Source organism: Coloeus monedula (assembly GCF_965178545.1).
Source record: "Coloeus monedula genome assembly, chromosome: 6".
NCBI lineage: Eukaryota > Metazoa > Chordata > Aves > Passeriformes > Corvidae > Coloeus > Coloeus monedula.
This window is the reverse complement of record NC_138786.1, coordinates 34951667-34973371: the sequence shown is the minus strand read 5'-3', so window position 1 is coordinate 34973371 and position 21705 is coordinate 34951667. Positions and strand designations below refer to the sequence as shown.

Genomic DNA, 21705 nt, shown 5'->3' with positions numbered 1-21705 from the left:
CATTTTTAAATTACTAACTCCTTAAGAAAGATGTTATTATCTTTAAACATATTTATATTTTATAACAAAATCTGAAACCAAACCTATTGTTCTAACATTTAAAGTTAGTTATTTTGATTCACAGTCTTTTCTACATAATGGATGTTATGTAGTTTCAAAACTCTGGTTTTCACATAAAACACACAATGAAAGTACAATATAAATAAAATAGTTTATTACAGGTATTTAAAAAGAGCTCTACAATATGCTTTCAAAACATTTTATACAGCATTTTGTCTTTCAATATGAAACAATCCACATAGGGAGAAAAAAATCTCAATATATAACTAAAGTCATTATTAATGTACTGAATTTGTCTGTCATACAAAAAGCATAGTAACTACAGACTTGTTTCCAAGTATTTTTGCTGGTTTTATTCTTGCTGAAAATGGAAGAGAATAACATGTATGAAAATAATTTTGCCCTTCACTTCATATTCACCAAGTACTACAAAGTTCATGCCACTTCAAAAATAAAAAAAATCAACCCCCATTTTACTTAAATAAATATGGATCTATTTAAATACTGAAAACAATGTCATGTATCTTACAGATATGTTAATTTAGAAATAAGATTAAGAACTTCCGTTTCAGCTATTCAAAAGTTGCATAACAAAGGAAGTATCCTAAAAGGTAGTTTCTTCAGAGGAAAAAAAGAAGAAACAAACTTCATTCTTGTTCATAATGTATGAAGCTGCACTGCACTTACACTTCTGGCCAGCCCCATTGGCACAATGGGCAAAACCGTCTACTTACCAGGAAGTGTAACTACAGATTCTATTAATACAAAATCAGAATTACTTAATTTCAGCTAAAAGTAATTTTCAGTCTCTTTAATGTAATGAGAACACGACTTCCTGACAAAACTGCTCATCTGAGTTATTATCACATCTTAGAGAACATTTCTTTTACTGGTTCACTATGTATGCTAGAAGGAAAGGGGACTGAACAGATAGTAAGCCCATTTGTAATGTTAATGCTAATTTCTTGTCTTCTTTTCTTACACAAAAATAGCTCAGTGAAGTATGAATTGGCCAAAAATGCTAGAGAAGGCAAGGGATTTACAAGGAAGTAGAGTTAATGAAGTGGTAACATGGATTAATTGATTATAAATCTAATATTATAGCATTGTCTCCATGTATTTTATATAAAAAGGGAAATGATCTAATTCCTCATGTATAGCTCTCCAAGCACATTACAAAGAAGTTATTTTTCCCTATCCTATAGAAAATAGAATGTTCTATAATGTCACATCAACATTCTTCTCATTAAACTTTCTCCCCTTTTTCTGCTCTCTTCTTTTTTTGTGCCTTTATCTAAAAATAACCTTTTTTTTTTTTAAGTACAGGATAAATACAGCAAGTGTCCTTTGCTTGCAACATATGGGGAGCCAGAAGAAACTAAAAGGACTTTTTCCTTATTCTCAAAATTACCTTTTTGTCTTTACTTTTCTGATAGTTATCACTGAACACAAAATACTATATGGGAAAAGGTAAAACTTTTAAACTATCTTATTCGTGGAACTCTGCAGATTGCTGCAACACTAGTGATACAATACAAATGCATATTTATAAACTAATTTAGCCAAAGCGAATGCAAAGGGTGTATTTGTGGGCTTGCTGCATTTTTAAAAAACAGCTCAACAGTAGTATCTCAAAAATTGTATCAAGTAGACAGTCCTGAAGACAGTAAATTAACTTCACCACGTCATCTCTGTAAAAGAAAATACGATCCCCTTTGGTTAATTGTTTGACCTAAGGGAAGTCTTTTATAATTACGCAACCAAAAAATTTAAAAATATGATTTCATAGGACATTATCCAGTTTTGATAAAACTAATACATTCTCTCCTTGTTCCTCAGTGGAACTAAACTTTAAGCTCTCTTTAAAGTGAGTAAGGTGGTGTCTTTTCAAATGTGGGGCCTGTCTGAATTTTCTTCCACAAACTAAACATTCAAATGGCTTCTGTCCAGCATGCATTAAGTGATGTCTTTCAAGCTTAGAAGGAGAGTTGAAAGTTTTAAAGCAGATACTGCATTGATACAATTTGTTAACAACTTCACTTTTTTCAGTACCTTCAGAAAAATCATGCCAATAGCTGTAACAGCTTTGCTCCGTTTCCAACAATTTACTGCACAAATACGGCTGTGGGTTTCTACTGCTGGTGTCAAGAGCAAAGTCCCCTGACTCGATTTCAACTTTGATTTCAGCTGCTTGGTTTGACTGAATCAGCTCAAATTCTTGGAAGCCAGATGGCTGTGAAGGTGTTTGAGAGTAACCTGAATAACCCACAGGCTGAGAAGACTTAAATTCAGTGTTATCTCCCTGATGATTGAAAAGTTTGTTCAGGTTTTCAAATTCTACCTGGAAAACGGGGCTTTTACAGGGTCTCTTTTCAGTATGGGTGAGCTGATGTCTTTTTAAGTGAGCTGACTGTCTAAATGTCTTCCCACAAACATTACAGCCAAAGGGCTTTTGTCCCGTGTGTATAAGATAATGTCTTTGAAGTTTGGATGAAGATGGAAAAATTTTTTCACATCTGTCACATTTACACACTTTGTGTCTGTTTTGTATATTTTTAGCAGAAACTGTAAAAGCACAGTGAAGTACTTCTGGTTTATCAAAGAAACTATCATTTGATGAACCATAAAAAGCATCATCTTTATTATCCAGTGAATCATCGACGTTTAACATGCTTTCACCAGGAAGCACACCTTTTAAATTACTGCCCAAGTCAGGAGGTTGTGGGTACTCTTGCCAAGATAATGGCACAGCAAACGTTCTTTTCATCTGATTACAAACTGACTTGTGCATGTCATGCCTGCTCTGGCAATCCTTGGACGGTTTAGTGGACACATGCTGATCACAACGCTGATCTCTAGGTGCAACCAGGTCAGGAGTTCTAACGTGACCTGATTTTATTTTTTTTCTGTCACCCAGAGAAAAATCTGTTGCCTTTCCTCCAGTATGCTTCAGTTTCATCAGGGTCTTATTTTTCCTGTTGACTGTGTGTCTGCATGCTGTTGTACCATTATTTGAACTTCTGCTGTCTCTTGAATAACATTTGTGCAACTTTAGAACATGCTCTGTTTCAAAACACTGCTCACATGCTGGGCACTGAAAGGGTACAATATAAATTGAGTGCACATCATGTGGGTCATTTTCCTGTGACTTGTGTGTGTCAGCATTCTCAAAACTATCCCTCTTTCCTTCCAACAGGTTGTGTGGTCTGGGATATTTAAGAGCCTTTGCTTTGCATACAATATTGTGGAAAGTCTTATTTCTGGCATGGAGCTGCTTATGCTTCATGAGTTTGCTCTGTATTTTAAATCCCTTCTGACAAAAACAGCACTGAAAAGGCCTTTCTTCTGTGTGTGTGAGCTGATGAATTTTCAAGTGTGTTGACTGTCTGAAAGATTTGCCACATGAAGAACACTTAAAAGGTTTCTGGCCAGTGTGAATAAGGAAGTGTCTTTCTAGCTTGGATCTTGATGGAAATGTCTTGTTACATGATCCACAAGTGTGAGTTTTCTTCTTTCTCCTTCTGGCACCATGTAGGTGATCTGACTTGAGACACTGATGCAGCATCCATCTCTCTTCAGTTGTAAAAGGTTTCCAGCACACAGAACAATGAAATGTGCCACAAGCAGCCCTGTCTTCCTCAGAATTCACATAGGTTTCTGCTTCCTTTGTATCACTCTCATAATTTTCATTATGAAGCTGCTGATGCTTTAAGAAAGTGATTACATTTCTGAAGTTTCTGTAACAAACAATACACTTAAAAGGCAGATTATGGGTTAACTGATGCCTCTCCAGGTGGACTAGCTGCCTAAATGTTTTATTGCATACATGACATTCAAATGGCTTTTGACCAGTATGTATGAGATAATGCCTAGCTAATTTTGACGGAGTTTCGAACTGTTTATAGCACATGTCACAAATATATGGCTTTTTCTTGGGTATCTTGACAGCTGTTACACAATGCTGAACTTTTAACATTTTTAAAGGGCAATTACACCTCGCCTACTCTTAATTTCTTCAGATAGGTATTTCAAGTGAAATTGAGTGCACACTAAGATGGAAAGCTGTAGAAGCAGCAAATTTTCTTAGGAGAGAGATTCTTAAATTCCACAGGTCCCTAAAATAAGAAAGAGAGTATTATTTAGCCTACATTAATAAATAATTGCCTAAGTTTGCCTCTTGTTTTCTACATAAGATACCAAACGTATCTAGATTAGCATACTCTTGATTTAATTTAGCTTAAAATACTTTCCTTGTAACAGAGTAATCACTAGTTATATGATACAGAAAAACTAGATTACTTTCCAGAAGAAAAACAAGTTTAAGTCATCTGTGCTATAAATGCATGTTCTTCCAAATAATACACAGTTCAGCTACATTATATTCATTAAAAAAACTTCAAGAACTTATTGTAATAAATGTCTTCCCTACAGCAGTAATTCTAACTCCCAAATATAATATTTATGAAGATGGGAGAAAAGAGAAGAACTAAGATTTCTTGCGCTTCAGAAATACGTTAAATGAATGCAGTGTTAGTAAGAAGAAAAACACTTAGCTTCAATATATTGTTAAATTTACTATTCACGTTTCTGCATCTTATCAACTGTATCTAGCAGTATAATCAATTTTGATTTCTCTCAAAATGGCAAATGCTGGAGCCAGTCAGCAAGAGCAACACACTAGTCATAAACTATAACCATAACAAAGACAACACCCAGAACATGAAAAAAACAGAGGTTATGTTCGCTAACTCATTATAAAGCTAGAATATCAGGGTTGTGATACCTAACCATGCATATACTGGGACATCATCATGAATACCAAGGTAGTTATCATAATTAATCATCATTATTATTTCAGTCTAAACCAAAACAATTATTTTCTTTGAATTTTCGACTGATGGAACACAATTGGGAAAGCTACTGTGTCTCAGCTCAATGACTTACAAACAAAAAAAAATAATTTGCAAGCTCCTGACTGTATGACAAGTTATTAAAATATTCATAGGAACTGCTAGAAACTACCCCAACCAAACATTTCGCCCAAGCCTTCCATTGTGAGGCCAACCCACATCTAGACAGCCTCCGAAGTGGTCTTAAAAACTTCCAGTGAGGATGTTCCTTAACCTCACAAGGGCTCCTGCTTCAGTGTCACCTTCTCATGAAGATTTTCCTTGCACTCAGCTGAGCCTTTCTTTACTACAAAGTTACTGTCAGTGTTCCCTGTCACAACTTCAGGTATTCAAAGTCTGCTTTCTCCCCTTTTGTTTCAAAAATACGAAAATTCTGGGGTTTTCTAAGTATTGCTTTTAATTCCACAAAAAAGAAAGAAAGAAAAAAAAGATTGGTGTTTTTAATAATCTCTGGACTACTTTCAATTGATCACTTCATTCCTAAATTACAGCATCTAAGATTAAGTATTCCAGTCCACAAGCATAGTACAAACAACAGAATAAAAACACCTCTACAATATTAACAATATAAAAGAAAACAGATGAAGGGAGCAAACTTTAAAGCAAGAGCGTAACAGCACTTGTGAGCTGTAGCATCAAACTACCACAAATTATAGTCAGTAGAAATGTCTTGTCCATCTCAAAGTTATTACAAGTTGCATATTCATTCAATGTACCAGCAGAATAAAAAATTAAATTCTTCAGTGTCTCCAAAACCTGTCACTACACAAAGTTAGTCCTTATTTTAAAAAAATTTCAGAAATCTATTCAAAGTAATTGCAAAGAACAAAAGCCTACTGCAATTTAAAGCAGGTTACAATGAGATTCAAGAGCCATGCACAAAGGCTGAAAATATATGGTGAATCAAGGTTTTTCTTAAGCTTAATGGAAAGAAAACCTGGTCATGAGGTAGAATTGTTCCACCCCTAACAGATATGTTCCTATATAACTGTGGGCTTTAATAAGGAACATATGGATGTCCACCTTAGATGTGATTGTCACTACACTAAGGAGTTCCTTAATCTCACTGCAACACTTCAAGATAGATAAAGCAGTTGAGAAAGTAAACTTTTCCTTTCCTGTTCTCTTTTCCTGTAGAATTTTAGCAGTTACTCAGTTTCAGTCTTCTTCTGAAGATGCAAGAAAACACAACACTTTTAGGAGACCCCCTTTTCCTCCCAGTTCTTGTCACATCATGCGAAAGCTGGGAGTTTAGAGAGAGTAAGTGTGTGACACCAAATGCTTTCTAGTTTGTGCTACCATGAAGCTAAAGACAGGCAGGCTGAGAAAAGGAGAAAAGATTCTCTGCTGTGCTGAGTTTCTGTGCAGCTTAAGGCAGCCTCCATTAGCAGGGAAAGAAAACCTCCTGAGGAAGAACTGTAAAGAGTGATGAATTTCCGTTAACATGCTGTCATACAGATCTAATTTACACACCAGGAAAATGCTCAAACACTACAGTGACATGCAAAGAAAAAAAGTCCGAAGTAAGAGACAGCTGTGGCATATTACACAAGGGATTTTGTATTTAGCTTATAAATTTTTTAGAATTCTATCTGGTGAATGAGGAAAATGCTCTGTAGTACAAGGTGTCAAAAGCAGAGTAGAGCTTCTTGCTGTGATCTTCTTGCCCTGTGAAGGACTGAAGGCTCAGATAAGCTAAACTAAGGGGATGCAAGGGAAGGAGAAAGGAGCCAAGATGGGCATTACTGTGTGGCCCAAATATATTTTCAAATCCTATTTACTAAGGACAGGCTTCCCCACATCTATTTCAGGGTGCTCTGTGCTTTGGACAGCTAAGGAATAAACATGCTGCTGCTAAAGATCAAACAGCAAAAGACAAGCTTGGAATATTGCTTCCTGCTAGCCTTGAAAGTACACAGGCTTGTCCTAATTAAGAGTTAGAAAATGTACCTCCCTATGTGATAAGGATTTAGTTTATGGCAAAGGTCCAATTTAATATTAAACTGACACTACTTTTCATCTTGGCTGCAAGGTCATGCAGAAAATATAATCAAGAAGTTATGTAGGCCATTGAAAGTTCAGAGAGGACCCTCCTAAGTAACTGTTTCCTTAATATTACAGATGGCAGCAAGCTGCAACAAAATGAAAACATGATGGAAGAAAATTCTGAATTTTAATCTGGTCTTAACTAATCAGAAAAGTTTGCACTGTGGTGTTTTGGGTTTTTAAAACAAAACAAACAAAAAGCTCCAACAAAAAAGCAAACAACCAACCAGGAAGGGCACTTTAATTAAAGGTTAAAAGCAAGATCTTCAATTTAGGACAGAATAATCAACTGGAAGGGGATATCTTACTAGGTTATAGTGCAGAAAAGACCTAGAGTCTAAGTTGGAACAGAAGGTGAATATGTCAAAGGCTACCACCCATACCAGGATGGGAGAACAGATGTAAAGCTTTGAGAGGACATAAATCATCCTTATTACTTACTTACTACTGTTTAGAACTCAGCTGGAGTAGTCTATCCAGTTTTAAATACTTCCCTTCAAATCGAGTCAAACATATGAACTGATTGGAATGAATTAATTCAGAGAAGAGAATCAAGAATGATCTGAGCTTAAATGCAAAATATAGAAAAAAAGATTAAAGTAACTGTGAATATTTAAGTTAAAAAAGAGGAGACGCAATTAAAAAAAATAACACACATACCCCCTGCAAAAAAAAGCAGAAGAATCACTTTTAAGGAAAACAGAAATAAGCTGTTCCCCAAACCATTTACTGTTGTGAATGAAACTGGCATCAAATTACAGTAGAAAGAATTCAAGTGTATTATTAAAGTGTTTCTTAATGAGCATACAAGTAAGTTATGTAGGGGGATTGCTCTGCCTACATCAAAGATCTCCAAAGAAGGTTGTACAAACACTTCTCAAATTCCCACACCCATACAGCTGACCCTATACAAGATAATATATTCCTGCTTGTTTTTTGGTGACTCGTTATTGTAATTCAAAACAGGTCATTTAGCAATTCAAAAGTCAATATATTTCAAAATTTACCAGGCAGGATTCTTCTGCATTATTGTATCTTCAAATCCTTGAGGCATGCTAATGCTTATAATTTCCCAGAAACAATTATATAAGGAAACAAATTATAATAATAGATGTGTGAAGAAACATAAGGTGCCTCCGGTAACACTAATGACACAATAAGAAAGTGAAAATCTAGCTGCTTATTTATGAAACATAGCATGCCAGAGAGAGAGGAACCTGAGTACCAAGACAAACATATTGCCTGCTGGATTTCCTCACCAGCTCTCCCGAGAGAAAAGTTTAGATTGCTACAATGGGGGAACAAATCACACCAGAAATGGAACCTTCACTTGCCAGTTATGCAGAAATCAACATCAGGCATTACGGCTCCTCAAAGCTAACACTCTTCATTCTCCTCTGTTTTCCTTGTAATTTTCCTATACACTTCCTGAAGCAAACCGAAGTGAAAGATGTATGATGGTGAAGCACGGCTGGTTTAAGAACAAACCTACGTTCTGCTACAGGGGCCTGAGACCTCTGGGACTGACACCAACACTTCCCCAACACGACACACGTAAATGCAGTTAGAAACCTAAAATCAGGTGGCGAGGCGGCCCTCACGAACAGCAGACTGCGCACAAACACACACATATATACACTCATACACATATACACACATATACACACCCCCCGGGGCGGCTCTCCCTCGGCGCACAGCGGGTCCCTGCTGGGCCCGCGGCCGCCCGGCCTCGCCGCGCCTCTCCCCCGCCACAGCCCGGCCGCCGGGGCCGGGCTCGGCCCAGGGGAAGGGCGGGGACCAGGCGCGAAGAAGGGAGCGACCTGGAGAAGCAGCTACCGCACCTGCACCTTCCTCATCTCTCCCGGGATTGCTGCCGCCTAAACTCTTCCCCCCGGATGGCACCGGGACAACGGGAAACCCGGTCCGGAGCTTTCCGTTCCCCCGCGCAATCCGGCCCCGCCCGCCGCCGCTGCTGGGCCGGGGCCGGGGCCGGGGCCGGGGCCGGGGCCGGGGCCGGGGCCGGGGCCGGGACGAGAGGCGGGGAAGGTGGCCCTGGCTGCATTTATGCCGAGGCAGAAAATGCCCCCGGCTCTGCTGATGAATTTTTAGTTGTTGTAGCACATTGTTCCCTACAAATAAGACGCATTTTCTACTTCAGCACCCTAAAAGCAAATAACCAAATCCCGGTGTTTGCCGGGTCGCAACTAAAGCACGATGGCAAGGTTATACTCCTGTTGCGTGTTAAATGCACCGTAAAGCCAAACCTACTGGCCTAAAAGGCTAGGAAATGGTAGCTGGAAGGGAATGGGAAAAGAGACGCTTGCCCGGGAATTCTGAAAACACCTTCAATAACGCGCACACAAAAGAGCCCGGTTTGCCTCCTCTGCAGCAGAGAGGGATCGAACAAGCGCAGGAGCTCGTGCGCCGGAGGACGGACAGGTGCCCTGCAGCAGTCACATCTCCCTTGGCGGCAGCAGCTTGGCTGAGGTTACCTCAGGGGAATGGCAATCAAAGGACTGAAGACATACAGAAAAAGATAGAAACCATTTACAGCATCTACCGTTGGGTCCTGCATTCAGTTCAGGGGTCCCTGGCACAAGACAAGCAAGGACCTGCTTGAGCAAGTCCAGAAGAGGGCACAAAAACCATCAAGGAGCAGGAGTACCTCTCCCATGAAGACACACTGAGAGAGTTGGGGTTGTTCAGTCTGGAGAAGAGAAGGCTTTGGGGAGACCTTACTGCAGCCTTCCTGTGCTTGAAGGAGGCTTGTGGGACTTTCCAAGGTCCGTAGTGACAGGACAAGGAGCAAGAGTTTTAAACTGAAAGAGAGTAGATTTAGATTGGACATAAGGTATAAATATTGCACAAATACGAGTGGTAGCACTGGAACAAGTTGCTTAGAAGCTGTGGATGCCCCATCCCTGGAAGTGTTTAAGGCCAGGTTGAATGGACTTTAAGCAACCTGGTCTAGTGAAAGATGTCCCTATCTACAGCAAGGGGTTAGATAATCTGGGTTTGGTCCCTGCCAAACCAAATCACTCTATGATTCTGTGATTCTGCTTCATAAAAGAACATGCAAATGGCACAGCAAAGTGTAAGAGTTTAATTGTAAATGCCTGTTAATGAAATACAAGGACATGGATGAGGCTGGTTACGTTGTCCCCATTGGGACAGAGAATTTCTAGTCACTAGACTTTTGACTTATTTATTGAGCTGCATTTACAGCTCAGTATGGACTCTATTAGTCAAATCTTAAACTCTTTATCAAAAGCACATAAAGACAGATTGCAGATTTTTTTCTCTTTTTAAAAAATTTATTATTTTTAAGATATCTGCCATATCCCAGGAATTACAGAGGACCAGTCTTGTATGCTTTCCTCTTTCCTTTAAAAAAAAAGGACAACTCACCAAACCCCACCTTTTTAAATATCGGATAATTGATTTGACCGTCTTTGTGAGTGAAATTGCAACACTGAAGACAAAATAAGTAATTCCCTGAGATAAAGTTTTTAAGAGGATTATTTTTTTCATATAGACACATTTTCCTAAGAGCTTTGCTTATTTTCTTTTGTTCATGCAGACTGAAATTAAACAAATCATTATTTGCACGTGCAGCAATCATTTCTTAGAAAACCGTGACTGCCAGCTCACTCATCTTTTTTCAGTTGTCCTTTTACTGAGACTCCATGTCTGTACAAAAGATAAAGCTCGGATCTGACTCTTAGCAGGAGGAACAGAAGAGGGCAGAACCAACAAAAAAATCAAATATGTAAATTAGTAAAGTTTTAAAAAGGCTGTGGTAACTAATTCTTTCTGCTCTGGGTGTTAAGCCCTCTCTCTCAGTCCTACTGGGAATTCAAGTAGAAATCATCTATTCTGAGGAAACTCCAAACAACTGCTGTATATATAAAAAAGTAATTGTTTACTCATGAATGTTGTATACATCAATGAAAGAGAAGTTGGCAGCATTTACTAGCCTAAGGATAATTTTGCAGGCCCTGGTGTCTCTGAAGAACTGTCCTTGAGATACCTAGAAATGTCCTTTTCTGATACCTAGAAAAAAATGTCTGTAGAACAATCACTACTTCTTAGCTTAGCAATGTTAGAAATCAAATCATTCTCATCGCCAGTGGTATAAATAACATCTGACCTAGTTTACAACACACAAGCCAAATTTTAACACTACAGAACAAAATTTATTTCCATTTAAGCGGAAATGCTCGAGCAAACAGCTTAGCTAGTGTTAATTGTTGCTTCAGTAGCATATAGTCAAGTATTAACCTCCCTGAAAGGGAGCCAAGTCTTGTGGTTAAAATGGGGATTGGGACAGCCTAGAGCTGAAAGCTTGGTAACACTATATGACCACAGGGAAGTCACTTAGGCTTATAGATGTCAATCCCCTAGCTATAAAAAGTGCATAGTAATTGCCACATGCATCTCATAAAGCTATTCAGAAATATTATTCATCATTTAATAACTGCAGATCACCTAAATATATATATATATTTCTTTCTAAAGCATCTATTTAATTTTAAAGTCTATCCAGCCTTAGCAGCCTGCTCATGAAACCTCTGGACTGGTCTGAAGCAAGTACACAAGCAGCTGAGTTCTGCATGTGCCTGGTAGCAAACTAGTGTAGCAGGCCCACAGCTGGTGTAGATTGTTGTAGCTCTCTTGATTTTAATGAAGCTATTGCAATAAATACCAGCTGAGAATCTTTTTGTGTAGTTCTGGAAGTTAGCAGAAAGTATAATTTTTGGATTATATATTCAATCCTAGCTCAGTTGTAACAATACAGGTGAATTCATTCACTATGTTTTTGTAGAAAACACTGCAAACACATGGAGTCAATTATATGTTTTTATGACGCCAAAGGAATAATAGGCAGGCTTTGTAGAAAATCATGTTGCAACATTGCAGCAACAATGCAAGACCTCCTAGGAGTGGAAAGTGGATTTATTTTAAATGGAAACTGATTTCAGCCATTCACTTAGGCCTTCTTTCCACATCTCAGTTGTGGATATGTCTTTTTGTAACCTGAGCATGCTTATTTTCCCACTTCAGCAAGTCATTGGGATTTACTCGCTGCCCTTTCCCTCATCTTGTGTGCTTCAAAGCTGTAGGTAGATATGTGCAGGGATCTTGATGACCTGTTAATTGAGGTGCTATGGACACACACCATTCTTGTAACTATTCTCCAGCTGGTTTTTCTTTCTGATGCTTCCACACCCAGATGTTATTCATTCCCCATGCACACTAATATTAACATTTTGTAGCACTTTTCTACATGCTAGGAATATGCAGAATATTCAGAATGTGCGTGCTTTGGTGCACATATTATCCTTGTTTTACTTATCTAGATGAGGTTACATTTAACAGATAATAAACCAGGAGCATACTGAAACAAGCTGCATGATTATTACCTAACTTGGCACTTGAGAGTTTATACAGAATTAGCTCTAGCAATAGCTATAGTGTTACATGCAAGATCCTTTTAAAAAAAATTTTTTTCAAAGAAAATGAAATGTAAAAATTAACAATGAAAGAACTCCTAAACTTTCCTTAAATAAAAATTGTGCAATAGAATAGTTTCACTGGCTAGTGCTGAATTTCAAGATCCTGAAATGCTGAGTTGTTTCTTCATTTGTAAAAGAAAATTTTACACAAGAACATAAGTTATGTAATCCTTTTACCTTATTATTCTAAATGCATATCGCTCCACTTCTTGTAGAAGGCACACTATCTGGAGTAGGTATTAGCATCTCAGTCTGAATTTTAACAGAAAATGAGTGATTAGTCTTTTTGTGGGCATATGCTGTATTCCATATTGATATGGAAAGCCAGACCTCATTCAAATAAATTTCTATTCCCATTAGTTTTTAGGAAGTATAAGATTTTCCCTTAAAATATTGTGAAGATGCCTCTGCAAGCTGACAGTTGGCAATTCAATTACGTGCGTTGCAGGGACAGTCTGTGAGTTAACTGCAACACATTATCATTAATCTGCTCTTGTCTGCTTTTGTAAGGTGTTCCTTACTTTAAACACAAGCTGTATATGCAATGTGTTACAGCGATTCCCCTGGTGTTATTTTTATTGTGTTATAGGCTAAATAGACACATAACACAGTATATAACTTGCTAATGTGTCAATTAATGCCACCTCAGGGCTGCAGTAAATTGCAAAGGCTTTTAAAACTGTGAATATGCATTTCATGTTAGTCTTAGGTCTCTTCCTTTTTCTCTTGTCCTATTTTCTGCCTTTTTTTTTTCCCTAAATAGCCCATCTTCAAGCCCTCTGGTGCATAACAATGAATTGCCTTGAGGGAAGATAGTTGTTTAATGAATCTCAGAAATATCTATTCTACATGTGCAAGTATCATATTTTATTTGATTAAGCACTGTGTGGCAAGAGCTCCATAAATTCTCTCTGTATGCTCAAAACAGAAAACAACTTTAAATGAAATTTTTGAGGAAAGTAAACTTTATTCAGCCAGACATAAAACACAGGGAAAAGAAAGAGAAATTTCAAAAGAATATGATGAAATTTTAAAGGCAACACATTTAATTCTATGACATGTAAGAATAATTATATTTCAGTACCTTTAAGATACAGTTGTACCTAAATGCAATCACTTTCATTAGCTTTTTGGCTTTGTCTAGCAATATATTATGCTTTATTTAGCAGTATATTTCAAAATAATTTTCTTATCTGATATAATGTACTTGAAACTTATACACAAACCAGTGTGTGTAGATGTTCATTTGTTGAGTGAAAAACCCACAAATTGCTGGCTCACAGCTCTTAATCTCTAGAATCCCTAAAGAATCCCTGCTTTGAAATTAGTTGCAGGCTCTATCAATTATATCTGTTTAAATGGACAAACCTAATTACTACAGAAGAGCAATTGATTTTTAAATTACCACTGATTGCACAGTGGGTATCTCAGTGGGAAGACAGGTACATTCAGGCTCTCAAATGGAATCAATGTATTAATTAATCTACAGATTGACATACTCCATAGAAAGTTCCCCGTCTCTTACCTCCTTCCTGTAGATTCGTTTCAATTTAAAAGAAATTTCTGATGATATAGAAGTGAAGAATTAAAATGCAATATAAAATCGTACATGCTGTGTCTAATATGTGAGTTTTAATTTTCTGACTTTGCACATCTAGTGCCATTTGCTAGTTTAGGTGGCCTCTGAGTGATAAAGTATTCCTTACAACACTGAAACATTAAATTGTGCAATATAATTCCAAGGTATACATATGCATGCCGGAGCTAAAAATGACTTTTCATAAAATGGAAATTAATTCCTTTTGTGGAACTAGTAAAATGAACATAAACAAAAACAGATCTGGAGAAAACAAAACATGTTCTCAGTACTGTGCCCACTGCTGGGCTCCTCAGTACAAGGGAGAGCTGGACATACTGGAATGAGTCCAGCAAAAAGCCACTAAGATGATTAAGTAGCATCTGCTCTGTGAGGAGAAGCTCAAAGAGCTGTGATTGTTTAGCCTCAGAAAGAGAAGACTTAGCAGGGAATTTATCAATGTGTTTAAATACGTGATGGGAGGGAGGGAGAGAGGGAAGGAAGAAGCTGGAGCTGGACTCCTCTCATTGGTTGCCAGTGCAAGGGCAGGAGGCAAGGGGCACAGACTGAAACTCAGGAAATTTCACCTAAACATGAGGAAAAAATCCCCAACTTTTTTGCTTTTGACAATGGTAAAACACTGGAAGAGGTTGCCCAGAGATGTTGTGAGGTCTCCATCATTGGAGATGGGATTAGGGACAAAATTAAATGTAGTTGGAGCTGATGGAAGTTTGAAAGATAAAAGGATCTACCATTTAAACTGGCTTATAGATCCGTGGGACCACAGCTTTAATTAAGGAGAAATAAATGAGCTAGGAACACAATAGTCAAAATTACTGCTGGACAGATCAGTTTCTGTGTCACTCCCTGGGAAAAAAGTGTCAATAAGAATATTCAGAACCAGTTATCCTCAGATGTGGTAGAGAATACTGAATGATTACTGAATAAAATAGAGCTGATTCTATTTTAGAACTGATTTACATTTGATTTTTAAAGTGGTATGTGCACTAAAGAATAGCTGGTCATAAAAACAACCTTTTAAGTGATCACATACAGATAACATTTTGATTAGCTGGTGGATTAATAGAAGTTGGTCTTCAGGTTTAATGATTTCAAAAGAAAGTGTGAATTTCAAGAAATTAGAAGAATTAATTAAACCAAATAGTGGTCAGCAAGGAAAGCTAAACATCAGTGATGCAAAGTATAGTGGTGAAATAATATTTACTGAAAATCAAACATTATAAGTATTAAAAATATATATAACAAAAGGTTCTTCATCCACATAAATTTAAGAGAACATTAAATGACATCCCTGTTCACTGAAGATAAAGGAGCAATGGAGGATAAACTATGCATGGTTCAAAATACCTTTGAATATTTTGCCTCAATTTTCAATATGGATCACTAGGTAGGTGAGAGGAGAAGAAAACTGAGAATCTTAAGTAGCAGCAAAACTTGTAAGGCTTGAAGTGAGACAATTAGGAAATCTCTATGTTTATTTTTCCAGAAATATAACAGCAGTAGAACATGAAACACTTGACCACCCATGGCAGCAGGAAATTGGATTTGATGAGCTATGAAATCCTTTCTATTCTTAAACTCCAATGTCCCTTGTATTGACTTGCCCCAAAACTCCTGCCTGTCAATACAATTAGTTTTATCTACACTGCAGAGAATCTTGACAAATCAAATTGTCAAATTATCAAATTACCTGATAACTCAAGAAATATGTTGAAATTTAATAGATGTGCTTAATGTCAACTAAAGTCATATTGCAGGGAGGATAAAATTATTAGCTTGGAGAAAAATACACTTTTGGCTTCCAAGGCTAGATATTTACTTCCATAAGATCTATAGGACTGGATATTAAGGTAAAAGATATCTTCTCTCTCACAGTGCTTCACCCTTCTGACTTCAGCTTTAAATTACCTTAACATGAGTAACAAAAAGAAGACTATAGAAAATTGGTAAATTTTGCACAGCTGCCAAGCCCTCTACTTATTAAAATATATTATGGGTACTCATGTCAGCCTACACATTTACTTGTTTATCCTTGACTACTCCAGAGCTGTCATGAGGGTGTAACACCTTTAAATGCCAGCCCACATCTGTCTACTGCCCTTTGCATTTGAGAGACAGGAAATGCTGACTTTTCAGGGTCCCATCCCTTACTTCCACAGATCATCTTTTACCATATGTTATGGCCATTGTCAGCTATTTGTAGATCAAGTACTCTTGAGGTCCCTTACGTGAAACAATATATCTTGTATGTCTGGTCAATCCTAAGAGCTCCATGTGATCCTCTTAAAATCTGGAAGTAGTTGTGTTTCCATTTATGACAATCTGAATTCCATCTGTTCACCATCCCTGTCTATCCCTGCCCTAGTGGGTATGTTGGGGCTTTTCTAGGACAAAATCCAAACTAATTTGTTTGCTTGACATCAGTCATCTGATACCACTGCACAGACTGATAGCATAAGCAAGCTGCCAGGCTTAGGCATGAAGTTCCAGGACCTGTCCTCACCTAATGCACATGCTTGAATTAGCCAGAAGATGCTTTCTTGCTAGTTGTACTGACTGTGCTGCCCAGAGTTAACCTTTGAAAGATTTCCACAGCCAAAAAGTGTGGATAAATGATATACCATTGCCTTCAAAACTCACTCTGATACTCATCTGCCCAGCAGTGTGATCATTAGTCTACAGTTACTCTGAAAATCCTGATGCAGTCTTTAGTTTCTAGCTTCTGCTTTGACCCTTAGTCAGAAAGCAAATAATGTTATGAACAACTTCCTGGGCTCGGTGGTCTGAGTTTGGTAACTTTCCATTCAAACTCCTGTTTCAGTAAGTCAAAAGCTGAAGGTGCTTCACTTCACAAATTTGCCATCCTATAATAAATTCTGAGTTTACATGGAACATTTTTTTCTACACATTTTCCACACATCTTTTGTATAGTAACAACTTAATAACTTCAAAAAGTTAAAAAGACTTCATAACCTGTAGAAGTTCCACTAATGAATAGATAAAGTAAACAATCCCAGCACCTAAAAGTCCCCTGGCAGAGATCAGTACAATATATAGAAATATTAGAAACCAAAACACCAGTCCAAGGAGAAGGTTTCATTTCTGTTACTGAATGCCGACAACTGGAGCGAAAGGAAAATGGTTCGATGTATCCCATTACTTGCCTTAGCACGTTTTGGGAACCCAATGACCACAAACCAACATAACCTCTTATGTTTTACCCAGGTTTATGAGTTAGAGAAAAAGATGATCACTCAGTAGTTGCAAACATCTTAATTTCAAGATGAATGATTGATTAACTAAGAATGCCGTAATTACCTGCTCATCAGCAATAGTCGAAGTTGGCCAGTTCACAATGGCTTTACTGCTCTTCACAGTCCTGCACCATCCGATGTTTTTGTCTGAGTGGACCATAAGATTCCTCTCAGTTCCACTCAGTATTTGCCAAGCCATGTCTTCATTCATATCTTCAGAATCTTTGTTTTAATGTCACAGCACAACTTCCGATATTTGTTCAGGAGTCTATCTATATTAATCACTGCAGGGAATAACAGATTTCCACTGTCTTCTCCAGGCCACCTGCCAGTACCTTGAAAATGGCACTGTTTAGGAGAAAGAAAAACAATGAAAGAAAAATGATAGAATGAAACAAGAGAAGCTATAGAATCTATTTGGTTTCACTCCTGGTCTGAAATGTTATCACTTTCTGATAGGGTTCCAACAGTGCATGACATCATAAATCCAGAAATACATGTGGTAACAGCAGAGCATCGTGATGTATGACCATGGTGTTCAGCACTGTTTTTAAAAAGCTGTAGTGCAGGATAATCACAGAAATACAAAGGAAAGGTGTTTAGGTGCATATGTATGGGCACAGCAGGGTGAGAGCTGGTGTTGCAAAACATTTAACCCTCAGAAAAAACCTGGCAAATTTCAAAGGTATATGTCCTGGAAGAGCCTGAAACTAAAACACTTAGGACACTGTTTTGATGCACTCAAGTAAAGTAAAGGGCACATTTCTAAACTCTCTCACAGAATGAAATGTTGTTCTCTCCAGTCTGGGTATTAAAACTTCTCATTATCTTCACTTCTTGCACTGAGAGGAGAAAGATGTACAAGAAAATGTATACTGCAACACAACTTGCTGGGTTACTTCAGCATCAATCAGCAGCATTTATAAAAAAAGGCAACACTGAAAACTGTGTAATGTATTTTATTCTTAAAACTTACAAAATACATATGACAAACAGCATCAATTGATCCTGATTTATTTTGCTTGTATGCTGTCATCATCTATTTTCCTGTTGAACAGCCAGCTTGTGACAATACACTTAATGGATGAGATAAAATAGTTTTTAAATTTGATTATACTCTTTGCACTTGAAGTGCTGAGGTTGTTTTAGCACTTCCATTATGAGCTCCTGTTTTGGCAGGATTTATGTTGCCACCATAAAAATGTGTTTCTGACTTAGTCTGGCTACCTAAGATTGCTGTCTAAGGAATAATTAGATTTGCATAATTAAAAAAATATTTTTATGTGCACTTCCATACATTGGAATATAGTTAATAAAGATTTTTAGTATCATGATCAAAGGCTGACTAGTGCTCCTTTCTTTACAACCACATACCTTTTTTTTCCTCTGCATCTCCTTCTATACTTGGCTGATAGAACTTTTCAGGTAGCATTATCTCCAGCAGGGTTCCACTTATGTACTGAAAAGAAAAAATAAACAAAAAGGAACTGCATATGTTTTTAAATATTCCCAGATATGCAATCATAAATTCCTTTCAAAAAGGGAGAGGTTAAGTACTGCATTCATTTGCATGCTGAGGATTGTGCAACTATAATGCTACCATCAGGAAATGTTTTTGTATAAATTTAATTACATTTTCTTACATGTTATAAAGTCACCAAAATTTGTGCAAAGCTTACATTAGTGGAACTGGTCAAGAACTGCTGGATGAAACCACCTTTTTATTAGAAAATACTCATTCACTAAAACTATTGTTTTTGAGCCATCTGTCAGTTTTAATGCAACCCTTTTTGCTGAAGTTATCTCATTTCAAGCATGTGTTTTTCCTGATTGAAACTGGAAAGTGAGTCTGTCCCTCTTCCTGAACAAACAAATAGCTAAGGCATTCATAGGGGATGTGGAAAATCCCACTTCACTGCTCTGCTCTGCAGCTGGCAAAACTGGAATTTAAACCCATGTGTCTGTATGTGATGTGTGCCTGAGGCATGAAGCTGCTGAGTGTTGCTGTTTCACTAGTTAAAAGAAAACAGCTCAGAGTTAACCTACTTTGCTGTTGAAGCAGCGATTTCCCGAGATCTCCCCAGCTCTACGCATGTAGCAGCTGTTGTCAGTATAAATTAAAGCACTGCAGTCCCATAAAATATTGTGCCATGTTTACACAGGTACAAGTGATCCCACATAATACGAAGTAGCAGAAAGGCTGCCTCTGGAAGGGGTTGGACTTTCTTCCAGTGTGCACTGCATACAGTCAGGTTTAGAAACCAGAGGGGTGATTTAATGTCACTGAGAGGATATACTAATATTTTAAAAAATAACTAAAATTTAAATGCCAGTGTATGTGAATGGTTCAAAGTACACATCCACAGTCTTGCAATGTCTGAATATACACTCAACATATACACTACAATCAAAAATCAGTTTGTCAGGGAATTCATTGACAATACTGGCTTGAAGCTTACATCAAAGATATATTAAACCTCCTCCTAATCTCAAAACAGAAGGCACACAAGCCAAGATTTGTCAGTGGGCCATGCCTTGTGCTGTGCCCAAACTATGGTTGTGTTTATGTCTATGAAGTAGATGATGAATGTGCTTTTTGACATAATGATTAATTTGCTGCCTTATGGTTAATGAGGAAGATTCAGGTGTAAAGTGTCCGAAATTTCTGTTTGTACGGTGAACCCTTATCTGTAGAGAATAATCAGAGTGAGGATTGGGATTTCAGGATGCTGTGGTTTCTAGGGCAGCTTCTTATGGGGAAACAATGAGATGAGGAAGATCACAGCAGAAGACCAAATTATTCCTTATTATCTTCTTTTTATTTTCTTCCTCTTTTCTCCTTGATTCTTGAGAACAATTTATTTTCAGGGGGAGCCATCCAGAAACCTTTTTTTTGTCTAATTTTGGGGACCATATTTCCTAATTTCTTCATAGGGTAGTCAGCCAATCCACCTTCTCATGGAAAAATAAAAATAAAAATTAAAAACTTTTATTTTAAAAGTTTAAAATTTTACTTATGAGGAAGATCAAACCATCTATTTTCATTGCATTTTTGAACTTTAGGCAGAGGATTTAGAAATGAAGAGGTTAAACCTCACATGTACCTAAAATATGCTCTTAGGAATAGATTTCAGTTAGGTTAAAGCAGCATAAACATATCAAGCCTCTATACAACTCTATACAAATTCCCTTTTAACATATGGCTAGTAAAGGACATTGATGAAAACAGTGACCTAAGAATTTTGAAAACCTCTGGCATAAATACTTCCGTTAAAAACAGAGATAGAGTGCTAAGTATGGGGAACTTAGGAAACCGCTTGGGATTAATATTCCAATAGAGTTCATGAAAGATTAGTCTGAAATTAAAGGCACTTTTCATATCTCTAGTATAACTGAAGCAATGAAAACAGTTGGTGAACATGTCACTCACTTTTTAGACATGTCTCAGCTGTCCATGTGCTTACCACATCACCCTGTTAAAGTTTTAGGGTTTTTAATATGAATATCAATCCTTCTTTTCATAAATGTAACCCATAAATGCCAGAAATCCCTTAGGAGTTTTCTCAGACTTTATTTAATGCCCCACAAGAAAGGATGTAAAAGAGACCTTTCTTTTGTAAAGCGATCCTATAATTCTGTTCAATATCCATCATTTTCAAGGCCAAGTAATCATATTTAATGGATCCTAAATTACTTTCTGTCAGGCAAGGATTCCCTCGATAATATTAACCAGTACAGAGGGCTGACACTTGGAGGGCTGAAACTAAGAGGTTTTTTTATTGCAAGCAGCTTACAAGTACTTAGACAGGGGTGATGATCACTAGCCCTGCAGTAGGCAAGGGTCAGTGTTTCCATTTTGACCTGCGCTTTCAATGGGTTTTAACTTGGCTATAAATACTCAAATTGGTTTCTGCCAAAAAAGCAATGCCTAAGGTGACCTGCAAAGGATTTTTATCCATTGCTGTGTTTGTCTTCTATTTTTTTCTCTCATTTTTTTGAGGGTGTGTGTTATGATTTTTAATGGCATTTGAAAATACTGAGAGCAGCAAGAGCAGGGTGCTCTCTACTGTCTAAAGAAAAGGGCGCCAGGAGCCAAGGGTGACCAAAGGCAGGTGCAGGGCTGTGATTGCACTAACAAAGGTCCAGTCCCATAATACTCGAAGCAGAGGACAGCAAGTTTGGTGATGACCAAGTGAGGGTCAGCCAACAGTCCAGGGGTTGCCTGACAAATCTGTGGTGGTGAGACAAGTGCAATTCCAAGCTATGAAAACAAGTCAGTGAGTCAGGATCAAGTCTGGATCATGGGGGTACATGGCCAGGAA

General features: G+C 37.6%; 1 protein-coding gene across 1 annotated transcript; it reads right to left on the bottom strand.

Annotated features, from left to right (window-relative positions):
- Nucleotides 1-353: 353 nt before the first annotated feature.
- ZNF770 (zinc finger protein 770) lies at nt 354-8874 on the bottom strand. The gene is made up of 2 exons (XM_082282991.1): nt 8684-8874; nt 354-4175 (listed from the first exon to the last, which is right to left on the bottom strand). The coding sequence occupies exon 2, from the start codon at nt 4034-4036 to the stop codon at nt 1844-1846; it is 2193 nt and encodes a 730-aa protein (XP_082139117.1). The 5' UTR covers nt 4037-4175; nt 8684-8874; the 3' UTR covers nt 354-1843.
- Between the last annotated feature and the right edge of the window lie 12831 nt (nt 8875-21705).